We start from the raw sequence: 22,391 nt of genomic DNA, 5'->3' as shown, positions 1-22,391 counted from the left end.
AATTTGTTTACATCCCTGTTAGCGAGCATTTCTCCTTTGCCAAGAGAATCCACCTAACAGATGTGGCATATCAGGAAGCTGATTAAACAGTATGATCATTACACAGGTGTCCCTTGTGCTGGGGACAATAAAAGGCCACTCTAAAATGTGCAGTTTTCTCACACAACACAATGCAACAGATGTCTCAAGTTTTGAAGGAGCGTGCAATTGGCATGCTGACTGCAGGAATGTCCACCACAGCTGGTGCCAGATAATTGTATGTTTATTTCTCTACCATAAGCTGCCTCAACATTGTTTTAGAGAATTTGGCAGTACGTCCAGCATGCTTCACAACTGCAGACCAAGTGTAACCACGCAAGCCTAGGACCTCCACATCCGGCTTCTTCACCTGCAGAGCCACCCGGACAGCTGATGAAACTGTGGGTTTTTGATGAGATCCTGAGGCCCCTTGTAGTGCCATTCATCCACCACCATCACCTCATGTTTCAGCATGATAATGCACGGCCTGTACACAGTTCCTTGAAGCTGAAAATGTCCCAGTTCTTCCATGGCCTGCATACACACCAGACATGTCACCCATTGAGCATGTTTGGGATGCTCTGGATCGACAACGTGTTCCAGTTCCCTCCAATATCCAGCAACTTCGCACAGCCATTGAAGAGGAGTGGGACAACATTCCTTCAGGCCACAATCAACAGCCTGATCAACTCTATGTGAAGGAGATTTCACGCTGCATGAGGCAGTGGGCACACCATGGTGGGCACACCAGGTACTGACTGGTTTTCTGATCCACGCTCCTACCTTTTTTAAAGGTATCTGTGACCAACAGATGCATATCTGTGTTCTCAGTCATTTGAAATCCATAGATTAGGGCCTAAATAATTCATTTAAATTGACTGATTTCCTTATATGAACGGTTACTCAGTAAAATCTTTGAAATTGTTGCATGTTGCATTTATGTTTTTGTTCAGCGTCGCTATACCTTGCCATTCTCATCTCGGAGGTTGAACGTCAGCTCCAGATTTGTCAGGAAGAAATCGGCAAACTCAGGGTACATGTCAAGCACCTCTAAGAGATCATCTCTCTGTATGGTATGCAGGTCACAGTAACTCAGGGCTCTGACGTCCGCATTGGACTTTCCAGGTTTGGCGTACAGATGGATCATTTCTCCAAAGATGTCATTCTTTCCTGGTGAGTAGAGAGAGAGAGAGAGAGATTGTAGATGAGGTTAGGTTCTTCTTAGAAAGAATTATCAGGAGAATACACCAGACATCAGGAGAGCTGGTTGGAGTCTCAGCGACTAAAGGATGGTCATATAATCTCAGAAGATTAGGAGAATTGCTCTGTGTCTGTCTGTGTGTAGACTAATGGATTGGACTGGTGTAAGAGAAGGACGTCCTGTCTGGGTTTGCCTTTTGAGGATACGAAAAGTAGAGTGCCAATTCTGTCTGTCCAACCGTCTGTTGTATATTTGTGTTAGTGTATCTACCTTCACCAAATGTCATAATGTAAACACTTTTAAATGGACATACATCCATAATTTCAAAGCTCCTTACATTGAATCACGTATCATTTCAAAGCCCATTTCATAGAGAATGTTAAAAACTGGACTATATGTAGTTACATGTGTAAGTCCGGTCCTGGAGTGTCTTAACAGAATTAAACCAAAAATATTTAGGCCTATTAGGGTGTGGTGCCTGGCCTTAAAGGGCATCTTAAGAGACCTTTCAGTGGTGTCAATTCTTAATAAATGTCAACCCCTGTGCAGCATTGTGTGAATGAGATGCAATAGGTTGGACTGCTGTGTGGCTTTAAGTGACTTATGAGGAGTGGTCTCTAGCCTTAGTGTTCCAACTCAGCAGGGACCAGACACCTCCAACATGGAAGCCTACACATAGCTCTCACACCAGGGCTTTGTACCAGGGTTACAATAGAACAATAGTCTTCAATTGAATATTAGCATACAAACAATCGTCATTTTGGAGGGTTTTGGTTCTCAAAAGCATACATTATACATACAATATGATTTCCATATGACTCATTGCCGTTTTACTTTCTTAAAAGTGTTCCCTGGGCAGATAGGCTCTAGTGGCAGAATTCATTAAATTGGCTTTTGGAAGGTTGCTGTGATATATCAATGAATTGTTTCCAAATATGTGGATCTTTGAGATATGCATCTTCCAGTGTAATTCATATTATTGGTTTTGTATTACACAGCAGCTTTGGCCTGGTTCTGACCTTATTATGTCAGGTCTTTCATGTGATGAAAGATGCTCAATTTAATCTAGGCTTAGCCTGCAAAACCTGGTAGTCAGTGGGTTTCAAGTGTGATATTACTGTATGGAAAACAATTCCTTACTACTCTCATGTGTAGGCCATTTTAATAACTACTAACCAATATTACCTCAGGGCTTCCCCCTAAGATTTTTTTTTAGCAATGGAAGCTAATTTCCAATTGTGCCATGGCTTATGCCGTGTTCTTATGCTATCTGAGTGACTCAAACATTATAACAAAATCGATGGGGGCCCCATGCCATGACAATTTTTTGTAAATTTAGATTCTCTCTGACTGTTTAGTTTTGATTTTGGTGATTGTCGGTTCTCAAAGATGGTCTTATTTAAAATGATTTTGCTCCATTATATTTTGTAAATACTTCATATCTGGTTATAGTCGGTTAGGTTAACACAAACGTTTTACCATCACAAATTTGTAATATTTTATTTTTCCTTTTAAGTTGTGGCCACGATTTAGCAGTGGCGGTGTGCTGCTGCCAAATGCATATAGGTGAAACACTATACCTATAAGACAATACTGCTAAGAACTGTTCGACAATCAGATAACAGAAGATAACATCTCCTCCTTCTATTGTTTCTTATGCCTCTGCTGTGCCCCTTCCCTTTTGCAGCTATTAAAAGAGCAGTGGTGCTATGCAATGACAGCTGTTTCACTTTGCTCTTTGAAGTTGCCAAACAGTCTCACGCGGAGCCACTTAATATAAATGTCAGAGCCTCCATTCTGTCAGATGAACAATTCTAATGCAATAACACTGTACCTACATATACAGAGCACATGTGTAAAAGAGACCGATGTCTCAATCTGTCTTCCCTGTTAAAATAAAAGGTTCAATCAAATCAAATAAAAAAACAAGACCTTAGGAATGGAGGTTTACTTCTCTAGTCACTATTATTGTTTAAGAATAATAAGAGAATAAGATAAGGCAGCTGGTATAAAATACATTCAGGTGTTCACGCTTACGAGTCCGGGTAGATTAGACAGAACACATTGTTGCAGTCAGTTGTCAGATTTGGACAAGAGAACTCCCACTGCAGGTCTGCTGCAGTGGATCGGTGTTTAAATAGCCAGGCATCTTTCCTCTGGGAGGTGACACTGTGTATCTCTGCCTGAGTTGACATCTAGCTCTACACATTGCCAAATATCATATGAGCACGAAACCCTACACTGGCTAGGACGGAATAATTCAAATCTATAATTCAAATCAACCCATCCAGCAAACATGCCAAAACATGCTTAAAAAGCTACCAATCAGCATTAGCTGTCTTCCGATCAGCATGTATAGAGCCTGGAGTTTTTCCTGCTCAGATCACATGGTCAGAAACCCCCATGGCCCTAACAGGGCTCCTTACTAACCTTTTCCCTGGTGGCACCAGACCATGATAAAATCATTCACAGTGACACTTAAATAGTTTGATTCAAGAAATAAGTTGTTTCATCTAACACACAGGTGTCAAACTCAGTCCATGGAGGGCCATGTGCTGCGGGTTTTCACTCCCCCCTTGTGCTTGATGGATCAATTCAAGTTCACTGATTAGTTAGGAACTCCCCTCACCTGGTTGTCTGGGTCTTAATTGGACACATATTGAAAGCAAATAACAAAAACCAGGAGACACTCGGCCCTCCATAAAATGCATTTGACACCTGTGATCTAACATGTTCAAGCAGCAGGAATGCATAATTCAAGATATTGTATTGATCCCTCGATATATGAGCCACGTTACGATTCCCACTTCGTGGGTTAACCCTATCGGTGCGATGCGTAGGGTGTTTGCCTTTCATGCCAGCGATTTGGGTTTGCTTTTCCGAACCCACCTTTTGCTGCATTGGTGTAAGAAGTGAAATGGTGGGCATGAGTCATAGGAAGGTACAGCCCGGACGTGTGAGGGGGTTGAGTATTCAAAGCAGGAGAACTTGCCTTCCTGTTTGGAGGGGGCAGTGTAGTGATTCTTGCTATATATGCCACCGTACAATTCCCACCAAGTGAGTTGACCCTATTGGCGTGATGTGTAGGGTGTTTACCTGTCATGCCAGCGATGTGTGTTCGCGTCCTTCCTCCACTATGACTACATTATTTTGATGAGCAACCAGTGATTTTCATGAATTTGGGGGATGACAATTAGGCCACTGTTGCCATATCAAAATAGGTCTCCAGAATTTGACTCCTTTGTTCAATAGATTCATTTGCTTATATCTTTTTTTGTGTACTCACATCACGTAGGCTAATTATTTGGGGAAAATTCACCATCTGAGGAAGTGGAAACCCAACTCATTAACTAGATCGCTAAATATAATATGCTCCTCGTTAGCCGTGTAATTGATTAATCTAACAGTAAATTGAATGGGTGGCGCAGTGGTCTGTCGCAGCCGGCCGCGACCGGGAGACTCATGGGGCAGCGCACAATTGGCCCAGCGCCGTCCGGGTTAGGGGAGGGTTTGGCCGGCAGAGACGTTCTTGTCCCACTAGCGGCTCCTGTGGCGGACCAGGCGCGCTGACAATGCGCGCTGACAATGCACATTGACACGGTCGCCAGGTGTACGGTGTTTCTTCCAACACGTTGGTGTGGCTGGATTCCGGGCTAAGCGGACATTGTGTCAAGAAGCAGTGCGGCTTGGCTGGGCTGGGTTGTGTTTCGGAGGACGCAAGGCTCTCAACCTTCGCCTCTCCCGAGTCCGTAAAGGAGTTGCAACGATGGGACAAGACTGTAACTACCAATTAGATACCACGAAATTGGGGAGAAAAAGGGGTAAAAAAACGAAATAAAAAAAGTTAACTTGAATGGGTAGTCGAATAGGCTACTACCCAATGATTTATTATTTATTTAAATTAAGATTTTAGGCGGTAGATCAGCTTTAATATTGCAGATAGATTGTAGCTTCCATCAATGTAATTGTCTGCATCACTTCCAATCCCCCATGTATTTTGTTGCCCAAATCCCCAAACTTTTGAACGGTAGTGTATATATATATATATAAAACATTATATTGGTTGGAAGAGTTTTGTATAATAATTGAAATTGAAAAATGCAAAGTTTTGAATCCGGCGTCGTCTTGCATAACAGTTCATAAACAACGTGCCATAGAATCAAGTACATCAAAAATCTATTTTGCAATCTAAATGGCACAGCTTTCAATTTGTTGGTCCTTAAATGAAGCTGCTTTGTTTAAAATGTAAATTTTTTATTTAACCTTTATTTAACTAGGCAAGTCAGTTAAGAACAAATTCTTATTTACAATGACGGCCTACACCAGCCAAACCCGGACGACGCTGGACCAATTGTGCACCTCCCTATGGGACTCCCAATCACGGCCGGTTGTGATACAGAAAGCTGAGGCCCTCCTCACTTCAACGGTTAAAAATCTAAAAAACAGAATATTTGGCGTGAGCAGATAGAATTTGCAGCTCGCACCAATGCAACCAATTAAGAATTGTACTCTCACAGCCAAGTCAAAGGGTCGCAAAATGCGACTAAATGGTCGCAGTCTGGAGCCCTGCCTAATAATAGCATATAATTTCATTTTTCCTGACCACATGACCAGGAAAAAAACACCAGTTTCTGTAGTTCACATGCATTTACCCAGAATGGCTACCACAATGTCATCTTTCAGGATCTCTATGGAGCCCCGAGACAGGAAGTAAAGTGCTGTTAGGACGTCTCCGCTGTGGACCAGGGTGTCCCCTGGGGGGGCGTGGGTGGTCTGGAAGCGCATGGCCAGGGCTCTCAGGCAGCCCTTGGTGGCTCCGTGGAAGGCCTTGCAGCTCTCCAACAGAGCCTGGTTGAGGTGGAGGCAGATATCTGCCTGCAGACACTCAGGGAAGCCTTTTAACACCTACAGTATTTGTAGAAAAATTAAACAATTATAGAATGCAACCACCAGGGATTCACCTCAGGAGTAAGGAAACAGTGTTTCACATGTATGTTGTCATTGTTATTATCACCCTTCACAAATGATTAGTATTTCAATATGTTTTTATCTCCTGGAATTTAAAATAGGCTACCGGTTGTGACAAAAACAATAACAGAATATACTTACCTCTACAATACATGCAAATGATTCTGGGCTAAAGAATTCCCCTGTTGCCCCACAACAGTCTTTCAGTGATGCAAATGCACATAACTATAAAACAGAGGCCGTTAGGACCTTTTTCACAATGAAAGAGTTGTCAGAAGTTCTTCTACAGTATACTGTACTTGAAAAGGAAAAAGCACTACTGTATCCTTCAAGCAAGCTCATGCATCCACATGCACACTTTTTAGTATTTAAAAAAAATGGTTTTGTCTGTATATCGTTGTATTTGTGTGACTGTCCTTGTCGATCAGTGTTTTGTTACTTGTCATGTTTTGTGTTTTTTTGTGGACCCCAGGATGAGTAGCTGTTGCTTCTGTAAAAGCTAATGGGGACACAAATAAAGCCAATCTGTGACATATGCCCTTGGCCTCAGCTCAAAGCACTCGGGTAATTGTAATCTGGCATGCATGTGGAAGCTCAGCGTTGAGCTGTTGGCACACAGGAGATGGTATGGAAACTCAAACACCTCACTCAAAAACTGAATAGAAAAGTGATGATGATGGATTATGGTGTTGCTGGTTGTCTACTGTCTACACATGGGCTAGTATGATATATTTTGCGAGCAAAATATTATGATTTTAAAAGCCAAACAAAAATGTAAAGCAATTAAGCTTAACATGGAAATGGTTACAATTCATACTTTCACATATGTACCTCCTGCTCTTACCAGCGTAGATGTTATTCCATTTGAAAAGCAGAAATGAAAAAAACATTTTTTTTAAACATTTTGCATGAGGATCACATTGGCAAGAAAGAGGATTGAACTATGTTGGTATGCTGATTTGAGGTTCTGTTGTTTACCGTGTTCATGTCGATGCCGTTGGTGTAGGTCCAGGAGTGTTGGAAATACTCCTCCAGTCTCTGCTTTAGCGGGTTGGGGATCTGGTGGAAGCGGATAAACTCTCGAACCCGGAGCATCTGGGTGTGGTACCTGGCCGTGCCCGAGTACAGCCGCTGGATGATAGCTGACACGTTACCGAAGATGCTGGCATACATGAGGGCTGCACAACACACAGACAAAAGTAACAGTCACCAGTCCTTTGTGCTATCTATTAGCACAATGAATCTTGTGAATGTTAGTTCATTCTAACATTCCGAGCAGCTAAGTAAAAGGAAATAGGAAGTATCAGACTCACAGCCGATCAGCATGACACAGATGGAGAAGATCTTTTCTGAGTTGGTATTTGGGGAGACATTCCCAAAGCCCACGCTGGTTAGACTGCTGAACGTGAAGTAAAGTGCTGTGACGTATTTGTCTTTGATGGAGGGCCCAGAGTTAGGGTCACTGAAGTTATACCTCTTGCCAATGGATACCCCAAGATTGTCGAGCCAACCAATGTTGTGCTCCAGGTAAGGCTTCTCCACATTGCCAATGGCGTACCATATGCAAGCTAGCCAGTGAGCGATGAGTGCAAAGATGCACATAAGTAGTATGAGTACAGCCGCTCCGTACTCAGAGTAACGGTCCAGTTTCCGGGCAACACGCACCAATCGCAGAAGTCGGGCTGTCTTCAATAGGCCAATCAGAGTGGTGGTCTAAAGAGACAAGACATGGTACATAATTAGCAAGGTCTCCGGTAATAAGAGAGACATAATCAGACCTTGTGAAACATGTTCCTTGCATTCACCTTTTACCAAATGTGAATAATACATTTTATGCAAAGTTGGTACTGATTTACTGTATTTGACATCACAAAGATGCATTGGAAATATATTTCAGAGCTCAGCCATTACCAACAGATGTTTTACCAAAAAAGAGTCAACGTCACTTCATCAACATTAGTAATGAGTTTTCTCTAGACTCCACTCAACAGTACAATTCAAAGATTCTTAATCTTGGCGACTTTCTATGTAATGGCTCTGGTCAATGTCAAACTAACACGGAACTGTGAAACAAAGAGCACGCAGATAAAATCTGCTTTATTGATGTCTGGGCAGGAGGAAAGTAACACAATGAACGAGTCCCAGGGAGGTTGCTGCTCGCTCTGTCTCATCAACAATGGCTCTAGCAACATTTATACAATTGTCACCTCCAAGGAGATCATTTATTTACCTGACAATTATAATATGGCCCTGGAAAGTGAGGCTAGTAGCTGCGTTTGGTTATTTTCAGAGGCTCTTTAACGGATAAAACTGACAGTGATTCTTATGCACAGTACCAGTCAAAAGGGTGGACACACCTACTCGTTCAAGGGTTTTTCTTTATTTTTGCTATGTTCTACATTGTAGAATAATAGTGAAAACATAAACTATTAAATAACACATACAGTTGAAGTCGGAAGTTTACATACTTAGGTTAGAGTCATTAAAACTTGTTTTTCAACCACTTCAACCACTTCCACACATTTCTTGTTAACAAACTATAGTTTTGGCAAGTCGGTTAGGACATCTACTTTGTGCATGACACAAGTAATTTTTCCAACAATTGTTTACAGACTGATTATTTCACTTATAATTCACTGTATCACAATTCCAGGGGGTCAGAAGTTTACATTCACTAAATTGACTGTGCCTTTAAACAGCTTGAAAAATTCCAGAAAATTATGTCATGGCTTTAGACGCTTCTGATAGGCTAATTGACATCATTTGAGTCAATTGGAGGTGTACCTGTGGATGTATTTCAAGGCCTACCTTAAAACTCAGTGCCTCTTTGCTTGACATCATGGGAAAATCAAAAGAAATCAGCCAAGAACTCAGAGAAAAAATTGTAGACCTCCACAAGTCTGGTTCATCCTTGGGAGCAATTTCCAAACATCTTTAAGGTACCACGTTCATCTGTACAAACAATAGTACGCAAGTGGGACCACGCAGCCGGCATACCTCTCAAGAAGGAGATGTGTTCTGTCTCCTAGAGATGAACCAACTTTGGTGCGAAAAGTACAAATCATTCCCAGAACAACAGCAAAGGACCTTGTGAAGATGCTAGAGGAAACAGGTACAAAAGTATCTATATCCACAGTAAAACGAGTCCTATATCAACATAACTTGAAAGGCCGCTCAGCAAGGAAGAAGCCACTGCTCCAAAACCGCCATAAAAAGCCAAACTATGGTTTGCAACTGCACATGGGAACAAAGATCGTACTTTTTGGAGAAATGCCCTCTGGTCTGATGAAACAAAAATAGAACCGTTTGGCCATAATGGCCATCGTTATGTTTGGAAGAAAATGGGGGAGGCCTGCAAGTCGAAGAACACCATCCCAACCGTGAAGCACAGGGGTGGCAGCATCATGTTGTGGGGGTGCTTTGCTGCAGGAGGGACTGGTGCACTTCACAAAATTGATGGCATCATGAGGCAGGAAAATTATGTGGATATATTGAAGCAACATCTCAAGACATCAGTCAGGAAGTTAAAGCTTGGTCGCAAATGGACAATGACCCCAAGCATACTTCCAAAGTTGTGGCAAAATGGTTTAAGGACAACAAAGTCAAGGTATTGGCGTGGCCATCACAAAGCCCTGACCTCAATCCTATAGAAAACTTGTGGGCAGAACTGAAAAAGGTTGTGCGAGCAAGGAGGCCTACAAACCTGACTCAGTTACACCAGTTCTGTCAGGAGGAATGGGCCAAAATTCACCCAACTTATTGTGGGAAGCTTGTAGAAGGCTATCCGAAACGTTTGACCCAAGTTAAACAATTTAAAGGCAATGCTACCAAATACTAATTGAGTGTATGTAAACTTCTGACCCACTGGGAATGTGATGAAATAAATAAAAGCTGAAATAAATCATTCTCTCTACTATTATTCTGACATTTCACATTCTTAAAATAAAGTGGTGATTTGGGTTGGTGCCCCCCCTTGGGTTGTGCCGTGGCGGAGATCTTTGTGGGCTATACTCGGCCTTGTCTCAGGATGGTAAGTTGGTGGTTGAAGTTATCCCTCTAGTGGTGTGGGGGCTGTGTTTTGGCAAAGTGGGTGGGGTTATATCATGCCTGTTTGGCCCTGTCCGGTGGTATCGTCGGACAGGACCACAGTGTCTCCCGACCCCTCCTGTCTCAGCCTCCAGTATTTATGCTGCAGTAGTTTGTGTCGGGCAGCTAGGGTCAGTCTGTTATATCTGGAGTATTTCTCCTGTCTTATCCGGTGTCCTGTGTGAATTTAAGTATGCTCTCTCTAATTATTTCTTTCTCGGAGGACCTGAGCCCTAGGACCATCCCTCAGTACTACCTGGCCTGATGACTCCTTGCTGTCCCCAGTCCACCTGGCCGTGCTGCTGCTCCAGTTTCAACTGTTCTACCTGTGGATATGGAACCCTGACCTGTTCACCGGACGTGCTACCTGTCCCAGACCTGCTGTTTTCAACTCTCTAGAGACAGCAGGAGCAGTAGAGATACTCTGAATGATCGGCTATGAAAAGCCAACTGACAATTACTCCTGAGGTGTTGACCTGTTGCACCCGCGACAACCACTGTGATTATTATTATTTGACCCTGTTGGTCATCTATGAACATTTGAACATCTTGGCCATGTTCTGTTATAATCTCCATCCGGCGCAGCCAGCAGAGGACTGGCCATCCATCATAGCCTTGTTCCTCTCTAGGTTTCTTCCTAGGTTCTGGCCTTTCTAGGGAGTTTTTCCTAGCCACCGTGCTTCTACACCTGCATTGTTGCTGTTTGTTGTTTTAGGCTGGGTTTCTGTACAGCACTTTGACATCAGCTGATGTAAGAAGGGCTTTATAAATACTTATTGATTGATTGATCCTAACTGACCTAAGACAGGGAATTTTTACTAGGATTAAATGTCAGGAATTGTGAAAAACTGAGTTTAAATATATTTGGCTAAGGTGTATGTAAACTTCCGACTTCAACTGTATAGAACCATGTAGAAACCAAAAAAAGTGTTAAAGAAATCAAAATATATTTGAGATTCTTCAAAGTAGCCACCCTTTGCCTTGATGACAGCTTTGCACACTCTTGGCATTCTCTCAACCAGCTTCATGAGGTAGTCACCTGGAATGCATTTCAATTAACAGGTGTGCCTTGTTAAAAGTTAATTTGTGGAATTTCTTCCCTTCTTAATGCGTTTGAGCCAATCAGTTGTGTTGTGACAAGGTAGGGGTGGTATACAGAAGATAGCCCTATTTGGTAAAAGACCAAGTCCGTAAGATGGCCAGAACAGCTCAAATAAGCAAAGAGAAACGACAGTCCATCATTACTTTAAGACATGAAGGTCAGTCAATCTGGAAAATTTCAAGAACTTTTAACATTTCTTCAAGTGCTGTCGCAAAAACCACCAAGCGCTATGATGAAACTGCCTTTCATGAGGACTGCCACAGGAAAGGAAGACCCAGAGTTACCTCTGCTGCAGAAGATAAGTTCATTAGAGTTACCAGCCTCAGAAATTGCAGCCCAAATAAATGCTTCACAGAGTTCAAGTAACAGACATCTCAACATCAACTGTCCAGAGGAGACTATGTGAATCAGGCCTTCGTGGTCGATTTGCTGCAAAGAAACCACTACTAAAGGATACCAATAATAAGAAGAGATTTTCTTGGGCCAAGAAATATGAGCAATGGACATTAGACCAAAGGAAATCTGTTCTTTGGTCTCATGATTCCAAATTCAAGATTTTTGGTTCCAACCGCTGTGTCTTTGCTAGACGCAGAGTAGGTGAACGGATGATCTCCGCATGTGTGGTTCCCACCGTGACACATGGAGGAGGAGGTGTGTGATTGTGTGGGGTGCTTTTCCTGGTGCTTTTCTGTCTGTGATTTATTTAAAATTTAAGGCACACTTAACCAGCATGGCTACCACAGCATTCTGCAGTGATACGCCATCCCATCTGGTTTGCGCTTAATGTGACTATCATTTGTTTTTCAACAGGACAATGACCCACCATCTCCATGTTGTGTAAGGGCTATTTGACCAAGAAGGAGAGTGATGGAGTGCTGCATCAGATGACATGGCCTCCACAATCACCTGACCTCAACCCAATTGAGATGGTTAGGGATGAGTTGGACCACAGAGTGATGGAAAGGCATCCAACAAGTGCTCAGCATATGTGGGAACTCTTTCAAGACTGTTGGAAAAGCATTCCAGGTGAAGCTGGTTGAGAGAATGCCAAGAGTGTGCAAAGCTGTCATCAAGGTAAAGGGTGGCTACTTTGAAGAATGTAAAATATAATACATAATACATTTTTGGTTACTACATGATTCCATATGTGTTATTTCATAGTTTCGATGTCTTCACTATTATTCTATGATGTAAAAAATAGTAAAAATAAAGAAAAACCCTTGAATGAGTAGGTGTGTCCAAATGTTTGACTAGTGCTCTATGTGTGGCTGAGCCCGTGGTGTGGCTGATGGAGTATGTTTGCTGAATGGCCTTAGATTTCAGAGTTGAAGCTGCAATGAGACATGGCTGCAGGGCAATATGTGAAACAGGTACAATTGAAAACATTGATAATTTCCTCCAATTCTATGCATTTTACCATGTTCTTTTGCTGAAACTTAATACCAAAATGTTTTGGGAATTTTCAGTTCCACTCACTGTCTAGCTGATTATTTTATTTAAAATGATATTGGTCCATTATCTTTTCTAGATACTTTATATGTGGTTTTTACACTGAAAGCTTTTTGGCCGCTAGACTAACTTACCAATCTAAAAAAAAAAGATCTGACATGGGCTAATTTCATGGCTATCAATTACTGACATAAAGAGGAAAAACTGCTGATGCACTTGCAACAAGTTTTTTTTTTGGGGGGGGGGGGGGATTCAAAAGGGGTGGCGGCCCGCAGGCCGCCAGTTGCCCATCCCTGATCTAGCTCCACATAGGGCTTATATAAACAACGTGGTCTGAGGTAACGTTAACGTTAGCTAGCACTAGAGGGTAAGGTTAGGTTTAAGGAGTTAGGTTAAAGGGTTCAAGTTAGGGTTAGGGGGAAGGGTTAGGGAAAGGGCCTAGGGTTAGGGGAAAAGATAGCTAACATTATAAGTAGTTGCAAAGTAGCTATTTTAAGTAGTAAGTAGCCGAGTTGCAAAGTTGTTCAAATGCTAAAGTTGTCTGTGATGAGATTCAAACGTGCAACGTTTGGTTTGCTTCAGACCCATCCATCCACCCTGACCAACCACCCTCCTTTTGCCTTAAGTAACCTTCTATCTTATGTAACCATACCAAACATAACATATAATATTAATTTGAGTATCCTGGATTTAAGTTTACTATGTTACGTCTAATCTATGAGACCACTCTGATATAATAGCACAACAAGTCCTTTACCAACATAAAATAGACTCCATATTAACATGCCCTCTAAAGCCCAATTTTCAAGGAGTGCAAGTCAGGCCAAAACACACAATGCAACATGCAACAATATCAAAGATTTTACTGAGTTACAGTTCATATGAGGAAATCAGTAAATTCCAATAAATAAATGATGTCCTAGTATATGGATTTCACGACCGGGCAGGGGCGCAGCCATGGGTGGGCCTGGGAGGGCATCGGCCCACCCACTGGGGAGCCATGCCCAGCCAATCAGAATTAGGTTTTCCACACAAAAGGGCTTTATTACAGAGAGAAATACTCCACAGTTTCATCAGCTGTCTAGGTGGCTGGTCTCAGACGATCCCGCAGGTGAAGAAGCTGGATTGTGGAGGTCCTGGGCTGGTGTGGTTAAACGTGGTCTGCGGTTGTGAAGCCATTTGGACGTACTGCCAAATTCTCTAAAGGGACATTATCTTTAATAAATTTGCAAAACATTCTAAAAACCTGTTTTAACTTTGTCATTATGGGGTATTGCGTGTAGATTTATTTATTTAATCAATTTTAGAATAAGGCTGGAACGTAACAAAATGTGGAATTAGTGAAGGGCTCTGAATACTTTCCAAATGCACGGTGTGTGGATATATATACACTACCGTTCAAAAGTTTGGGGTCACTTAGAAATGTCCTTGTTTTTGAAAGAAAAGCAAATTTTTGGTCCATTAAAATTGATCAGAAATAAAGTGTAGACATTGTTAATGTTGTAAATGACTATTGTAGCTGGAAATGGCAGATTTTTTATGGAATATCTACATAGGCGTCCAGAGGCCCATTATCAGAAACCATCACTCTGTGTTCCAATGGAACGTTGTGTTAGCTAATCCAAGTTTATAATTTTAAAAGGCTAATTGATCATTAGAAAACCCTTTTGCAATTATGTTAGCACAGCTGAAAACCGTTGTCCTGATTAAAGAAGCAATACAACTGGCCTTCTTTAGACTAGTTGAGTATCTGGAGCATCAGAATTTGTGGGTTTGATTACAGGCTCAAAATGGCCAGAAACAAAGAGCTTTCTTCTGAAACTCATCAGTCTATTCTTGTTCTGAGAAATGAAGGCTATTCCATGTGAGAAATTGCCAAGAAACTGAAGATCTGGTACAACGCTGTGTCCTACTCCCTTCACAGAACAGCGCAAACTGGCTCTAACCAGAATAGAAAGAGAAATGGGAGGCCCCGATGCACAACAGAGCAAGAGGACAAGTACATTAGAGCGTCTAGTTTGAGAAACAGACGCCTCATAAGATCTCAACTGTCAGCTTCATTAAATAGTACCCGCAAAACACCAGTCTCAACGTCAACAGTGAAGAGGCGACTCCGGGATGAGAGTTCCTCTGTCCAGTGCCTGTGTTATTTTGCCCATCTTAATATTTTATTTTTATTGGCCAGTCTGAGATATGGCTTTTTCTTTGCAACTCTGCCTAGAATGCCAGCATCCCAGAGTCGCCTCTTTACTGTTGACATTGAAACTGGTGTTTTGCGGGTACTCGTTTTTGGGGGTATCTGTACTTTACTTTACTATTTATATGTTTGACTACTTTTACTTTTACTACATACCAAAAGCAAATCTTGTACTTTTTACTCCATACATTTCCTCTGACAACCCAAAGTACTCGTTACATTTTGAATGCTTAGCAGAACAGGAAAATAGTCAAATTCACACACTTCATCAAGAGGACATGTGGTCATCCCTACTGCTTATGTTCTGGCGGACTTACTAAACACAAATGCATCTTTTGTAAATAATGTCTGAGTGTTGGAGTGTGCCCTTGGCTTTCCATACATTTTTGAAACAAGAAAATGTTGCTGTCTGCTTTGCTTAATATAAGAAATATGAAATTATTTATACTTTTACTTTTGATAGTTAAGTATATTTTAGCAATTACATTTACTTAAAGTATATTTAAAACCAAATACTTTCACTCAAGTAGTATTTTACTGGGTGACTTAAACTTTTACTTGAATAACTTTCTATGAAAGGTATCTAAAGTATGACAATTGGGTATGTTTTCCACCACTGCATATTGACATAGTATAAGTTATGGCAAAATGTGTATAAAAGCAGGAAATTCGCTTTAAAACAGCAAAAAAAAATATCCACCTCATGCCAAAATGGATAGAATTATCTGTAAAACTGCAACTTTTTTCTCTCTGCCCCATGGCAAAATGAATAGAATTGCATTATATTTGTTATAAAATTGTTACATTTACTCTACGCCCGATGACAAAATGTGTAGAATAGCTATGTCACAATGGGACGCTGGACTACTGCATCTCAGCTGTGGACTATGATTTACGCTTAAGCAGCTAAAGCATGAGAGAGACCCTAAAAACAGCGCGGGAGCCTGCTGGCTTGGTTATGAAGCTCCCTGATCATTCTGTTAGACACCAACTGTGCTTAGAAAGGGCAAAGATGTGAATCCATTAACACTTGCAGGTTGTGATAAAATAGCTCAATAAAGCAAACTGATAAAAATGGTCACCAATTACCCCTAAGCACAGGCTGTAGGTCTACTGAACAACCTGTTTCATAGGCATGGTGCAGTTTCATCCAACACATACAGTACATGAAAACATCTGTAAAAAAAAAAGTACATTTTGAAAGGAAAAAGTGAGACAAACCTTGGTAGCATAGAAGACAATGGGGCTAAATTGAACATTGAACTATTTTGTATTCAATTAAATTGTGACATGCTGAAATTAAACAATGACTCGGCACCGTTTTTTATTTTGATTTGTTGTCAATATTCACTGACTGACTTTAAAAATATATATATACTTAACCTTTATATAAATAGGCAAGTCAGTTAAGAACAAATTCTTATTTACAATGACAGCCTACCCCGGCCAAAACCTAACCCAGACGACGCTGGGCCAATTGTGCACCGCCCTATGGGACTCCCAATCCCGGCCGGTTGTGATACAGCCTGGAATCGAACCAGGATCTGTAGTGACACCTCTAGCACTGAAATGCAGTGCCTTAGACCGCTGCACCACTCGATGGTAATGTAGAATGTTCATTCAAATTATGTTAAGTGATGTAGCTCATGCAATGGAATGCATTTTTTTGTAATGTCATTTGAGTTGATTCAACCTATGTTAAAAAAACAAGGTTAAGACAATATAATAATTCCATGCGTAAGCGTTAGAAAATAACTAACTAGCAACGCTGGTCTCATGAATTGCAAAGGGTTAGGGGAAATTGGAACCTCGTTGTCTCATTGCCTTAACATTGTAATCTTCAACCTAGGATTCAACAAATCACAACACAGATTGATGGGTACACTTCCTGCTTTTACTTTCTGCTTTGCTCCAATGGGTAGACTCACATGGCCACCAATCCACCCATTATGCCATCATTGACTTGAATGGGAACGCCTGTTCTATTCAATCTTATTTCTATGGGTGTGCCAACAGAGCATGATAAAGCACTGAAATGATATTCCCTCATTAACAAACAAGCAAACATGCCGGCCTTACAGGGAAGCCCCTGGACCAAAGCCCACAGGAGCCCACTCTCAATGTTCAAAATACACCAGAAAGCATAATTTAGCCACAGAGAATCAATAGTTTCAAAAAACAACTGTGAATGAAGTTTTATCACAATCACATACATGTAACTGCTAAGATAAAGGAAACACCAACATAATGTGTTTTAATAGGGTGTTGGGCCACTACGAGCTGCCAGAACAGATTCAGTGTGCCTAAGCATAGACTCTACAAGTGGACCTAAACCATGGCAGGAAAATGCACCCCACACCATAACATATACTTTGTATCCCTCATTTACTTATTCATTTTATTTTGGCAGTTACCAGTATGCCTACCGTCAGTAAGGCAGCAATTTGGGCAGAATGCCAGCCAAATATAGAACAGCTTGTTGTGTTGTGGCCATAGACATATAATCCATAGAAGGGTTTTGGAACTTCTTACCCTAGCATTTTGATACACTACAGTGGCAATGGATGCCATTCCTGACTTGAATGGGAACTGCTATCTATGGACTAAATTTCTATGGCTGGTTTCAGCTGTCAGTTTGCCTTTTTAAAATGTCTAAATACATACATTTACATTTGAGTAATTTAACAGACACTCTTATCTAGTGGGATTTGCTGGGACAACGTCAGATTACCACCTAGTCGACTCAGGAATTCGATCCAACGACCTTTTGGTTATTGGCCCAACACTCTTAACCTCTAGGCTACAATCACGAGAAAAAAGTACAGTTTGTAAAGCAAAGTTTATTTAGTAGCCTACTGTAGTATGTATATACAGTGCATTCGGAAACTATTCAGACCCCTTGACCTTTTCCACATTTTGTTACATTACAGCCTTATTCTACAATGTATTAAACATTCCCCCCCCCCTAAACGCAATACCCCATAATGACAAAGCAAAAACAGGTTTGCACATTTATTTAAAAAAAGAGACTGAAATATCACATTTACATTAGTATTCAAACCCTTTACTCAGTACTTTGTTGACGCACCTTTGGCAGCAATGACAGCTTCGAGTCTTCTTGGGTATGATGCTACAAGCTTGGCACACCTGTATTTAGGTAGTTTCTCCCATTCTTCTCTGCAGATCCTCCCAAGCTCTGTCAGGTCGGATGGGGAGCATCGCTGCACAGCTATTTTCAGGTCTCTCCAGAGATATTGATCGGGTTCATGTCTGGGCTCTAACTGGGCCACTCAAGGACTTTCAGAGACTTGTCCCAAAGCCACTCCTGCGTTGTCTTGGCTGTGTGTTTAGGGTCGTTGTCCTGTTGGAAGGTCAACTTTCGCTCCAGTCTGAGGTCCTGAGCACTCTGTAGCAGGTTTTCATCAAGGATCTCTCTGTACTTGCATCCGTTCATCTTTCCCTTGATCCTGACTAGTCTCCCAGTCCCTGCCGCTGAAAAATTTCCCCGCAGCATGATGCTGTCACCACCATGCTTCACCGTAGGGATGGTGCCAGGTTTTCTCCAGATGTGACGCTTGGCATTCAGGCCATAAAGTTAAATCTTGGTTTCATCAGACCAGAGAATCTTGTTTCTCATGGTATGACCATCGGGTTCTTGGTCACCTTCCTGACCAAGGCCCTTCTCCCCGATTGCCCAGTTTGGTTGGGCAGCCAGCTCTAGGAAGAGTCTTGGTGGTTCCAAACTTCTTCCATTTAAGAAGGAAGGAGGCCACTGTGTTCTTGGGGACCTTCAATGCTGAAAACACTTTTGGTACCCTTCCCCAAATCTGTGCCTCCAAATGTCTAAAAACCTGTTTTCACATTGTCATTATGGGGTATTGGGTGTAGGAAAACATTGATTGTATCCATTTTACAATAAGGCTGTAATGTAACAAAATGTGGAAAAAGGGAAGGGGTCTGAATACTTTCCGATGCACTGTATATATACTGAACAAAAATATAAGTGCAACATGTAAAGTGCTGGTCCTCTGTTTCATGAGCTGAAATAAGATTCCAGAAATGTTCCATACGCACAAATAGCTTGTTTCTCTAAAATATTATGCACAAATATGTTTACATCCCTGTTAGTGAGCATTTCTCCTTTGCCAAGATAATCCATCCACCTGACAGATGTAGCATATCAAGAAGCTGATTAAACAGCATGATCATTACACAGGTGCATCTTGTGCTGGGGACAATAAAAGGCCACTCTAAAATGTGCCATTTTGTCTCACAACCCAATGCCACAGATGTCTGAAGTTTTGAGAGAGCATGCAATTGGCGAGTTCATTTCTCTACCATAAGCTGCCTGCAATGTCGTTTTAGAGAATTTGGCAATACATCCAACTGGCTCCACAACCGCAGACCACGTGTAATCATGCCAACCCAGGACCTTCACATCCGGCTTCTTCACCTGCAGTATCATCTGAGACCAGCCACTCGGACAGCTAATGAAACTGTGGGTTTGCACAACCGAAGAATTTCTGCACAAACTTTCAGCAACCGTCTCAAGGAAGCTCATCTGCTTGCTTGTTGTCCTTACCAGGGTCTTGGCCTGACTGCAGTTCGCCGTCGTAACTGACTTCAGTGGGCAAATGCTCACCTTCGTTGGCCAGTGGCATGCTGAAGAAGTGTGCTCTTCACGGATGAATCCCAGTTTCAACTCTACCACGCAGATGGCACACAGCATGTATGACGTCGTGTGGGCGAGCGGCTTGTTGACGTCAACGTTGTGAACAGAGTGCCCCATGGTGGGGTTATGGGTTGGGCAGGCATAAGCTACGGACAATAAACACAATTGCATTTTATCGATGGCAATTTGAATGCACAGAGATACCGTGACGAGATCCTGATGCCCATTGTCGTGCCATTCATCTGCCGCCATCATCTCATGTTTCAGCATGATAATGCACGGCCCCATGTCGGAAGGATCTGTACACAATTCCTGGAAGCTGAAAAGGTCCCAGTTCTTCCATGGCCTGCATACTCACCAGACATGTCACCCATTGAGCATGTTTGTGATGCTCTGGATCGATGTGTACGACAGCGTGTTCCAGTTCCCGCCAATATCCAGCAACTTCACACAGCCATTGAAAAGGACTGGGAAAACATCCCACAGGCCACAATCAATAGCCTGATCAATCAATAGCCTGATCAATCAATAACCTGATCAATCAATAACCTGATCAATGCGAAGGAGATGTTGTGCTGCATGAGGAAAATGGTGGTCACACCAGATACTGAGTGGTTTTCTGATCCACGTCCCTACCTTTTTTTTTGCTTTTCCACGTCCCTACCTTTATATATATTAATTCATTTATTTCCTCCTAATACTGTCAAATCTGTGTGTCCCTTCATTGGCCTGGGCTATTGTTTTAATTCAAGACCAGATCGTTTTTATTGATCTCAGTTTGTCAGTGTCAGAGTAGCACCTCATTTCATTCATTTGTGTGGTATAAAAAAAAGTATTCTACTAATGTCTTCTGCCATGTAAATGAAATGCATTTATAAAAAGCCACCAAAAAAATCCCAACCCTCCTACAAATTTTCCCCCATGTCTAGAAATCCTAAAAACGCCTATGCTCAACAGTAGCCTATATGCCACATCGCAAATGTTACGGCTTTATTATAAAGGGGCTTTATCTTCAACCGTAAATTTACCACGCAACTTTGTGCGCAGATTTGTTTACAGAAAATTAGGGTGTGTCGGGGGGGGGGGGGGGGCATAAAAATCCAAAGCCCTGGGGCCTATGATTTCTTAATCCTGTGGGCCTTTCACATCTGTATGTCAGCTGTGCACACAGCACTGCTGGGTTCTGCTGGCTCGCTCCTCATTTAAATGCATCATTGAAGCCATTAATCCACGTAAATGGATTTTGAAACGACGGCCATTCAAAAAAAACAACAACAACAACATGCAATTTAATACAGTAATCCTTTCAGAGCCGAGACAGAAAAATTCTGCCTTTAAGAAGTAGCCCACGGGCATAAGTCTGAGCTTAATAAATGGGAAAAGAGTGGAAGCACTGCTGAAGTGATATGCAATAAACCTCCCAGAAAGAAAAACACAGGGAAAGACATGCATTAGGGATGACTTACTTCATCTGATCCTGAACCGAAGATAAGCAGGTCAAAGGGGATCGCAGCCACCATGTCTATAAGGAACCAGCCTTTGAAATAGTGAATGGCGATCTTCCCTGGTTGGCTGACCACTTCCTCGTTCAGATTCACGTATGTGGTCCGGAAGTTGATAACGATGTCAACGATGAACATGATGTCCACCATGAAATCAACCACATTCAGGGGATTGCAGGAGTATCCACACTCGCGCCTCATTTGCTCCTCGCGGTCATTGAGTAGGAAAGCAGCAGAGTAGGGTGTCAGGATGGCTGTATAGATGACCAGCAGCAGGATGAGCCAGTCCCACATAGCTTTGAATGGGCTGTAGTGGAGGATGGTGAATCTGTCCATGCGTGGAGTCTGGAGCTTGTATTCTGGAAGGACATCAGCACCCAGTGACAGTACCTGTAGTAGCAGAGAGAAGAGGGGACAGCAATCACCAAGAGCACTAATTTAAACAAATTCGGGCAAAAAGTTTTACTCTGTAGATTTGAGTGTCAAACATTTCTCTAAGTGGCAATATAATAATCTATCCAAGGTAGTTTTTAACTCCATTATCTCAGTAGCTGGCTATTGCCGGAGCAATTGAGGTAATGTACCTGGCTCAAGGACTTGACAGCCTCTATGATTCAGCTAACCTGAGAGTAAGTGAGGCACAGTCCAACTCTATTAGGACAAGTCCTCTCCTCTCATTTGACAGACAGGACGATTGCCACCGTCTTGGGATGTGAATAATATGATTTCCAATATCAAATGTGTTCCATAGGATCACAAGTCTGGGTAACAGTCTTTTTAGTTGACATTCCACTCCTGTCTTTGGCAAATTACAAGGAGTGGATTGTAATTGCTGAACAGAGACGGCAACCAGGCTCCAGAATCACTGCCTTACCGTCTAACATTCCGGTAGTAAATTCACGTCTAGATTTTTGGGGGGTAGATCATTTTGAAAATGCAATTTGATTTAATGATAGAATTGAGGGAGGATAATCAGGTTACATATCCTAGCAATATATCTTTTGAAAATAGTACCTTGAACAAAGGTTCTTTACAATTGCAGTGCTCTATTCATAACAATGGTAGAGATACAACAGACAGTGTCCATTGCTGAACAGCTTCTGGGTTAGCTTCTCTCCATGGTTGGACTCTGACTCTGGGGATTATTATGGCTATCTAAGCAATGTTGTAATCTAATTAAGCAATAATGCCCGGGG

At 41.9% G+C, this 22,391-nt stretch overlaps 1 protein-coding gene across 1 annotated transcript in view; it reads right to left on the bottom strand.

The window, feature by feature from the left end:
* The window catches only part of LOC120064017 (potassium voltage-gated channel subfamily H member 7-like), a 50,208-nt gene that overhangs the window by 9,480 nt on the left and 18,337 nt on the right, over nt 1-22,391 (bottom strand). Inside the window, exons 7-11 of the mRNA XM_039014327.1 lie at nt 21,160-21,585; nt 7,501-7,900; nt 7,166-7,365; nt 5,872-6,124; nt 983-1,188 (exon numbers count right to left, since the gene is read on the bottom strand). Of these exons, the coding sequence (XP_038870255.1) occupies nt 983-1,188; nt 5,872-6,124; nt 7,166-7,365; nt 7,501-7,900; nt 21,160-21,585 (1,485 nt within the window). The remainder of the gene's footprint in view (nt 1-982; nt 1,189-5,871; nt 6,125-7,165; nt 7,366-7,500; nt 7,901-21,159; nt 21,586-22,391) is intronic.

The sequence above is a fragment of the Salvelinus namaycush genome, chromosome 19 (genome assembly GCF_016432855.1).
Source record: "Salvelinus namaycush isolate Seneca chromosome 19, SaNama_1.0, whole genome shotgun sequence".
Classification (NCBI taxonomy): Eukaryota; Metazoa; Chordata; class Actinopteri; order Salmoniformes; family Salmonidae; genus Salvelinus; species Salvelinus namaycush.
The sequence above is the reverse complement of the archived record's forward strand: the minus strand, read 5'-3'. Positions and strand labels throughout refer to the sequence as shown.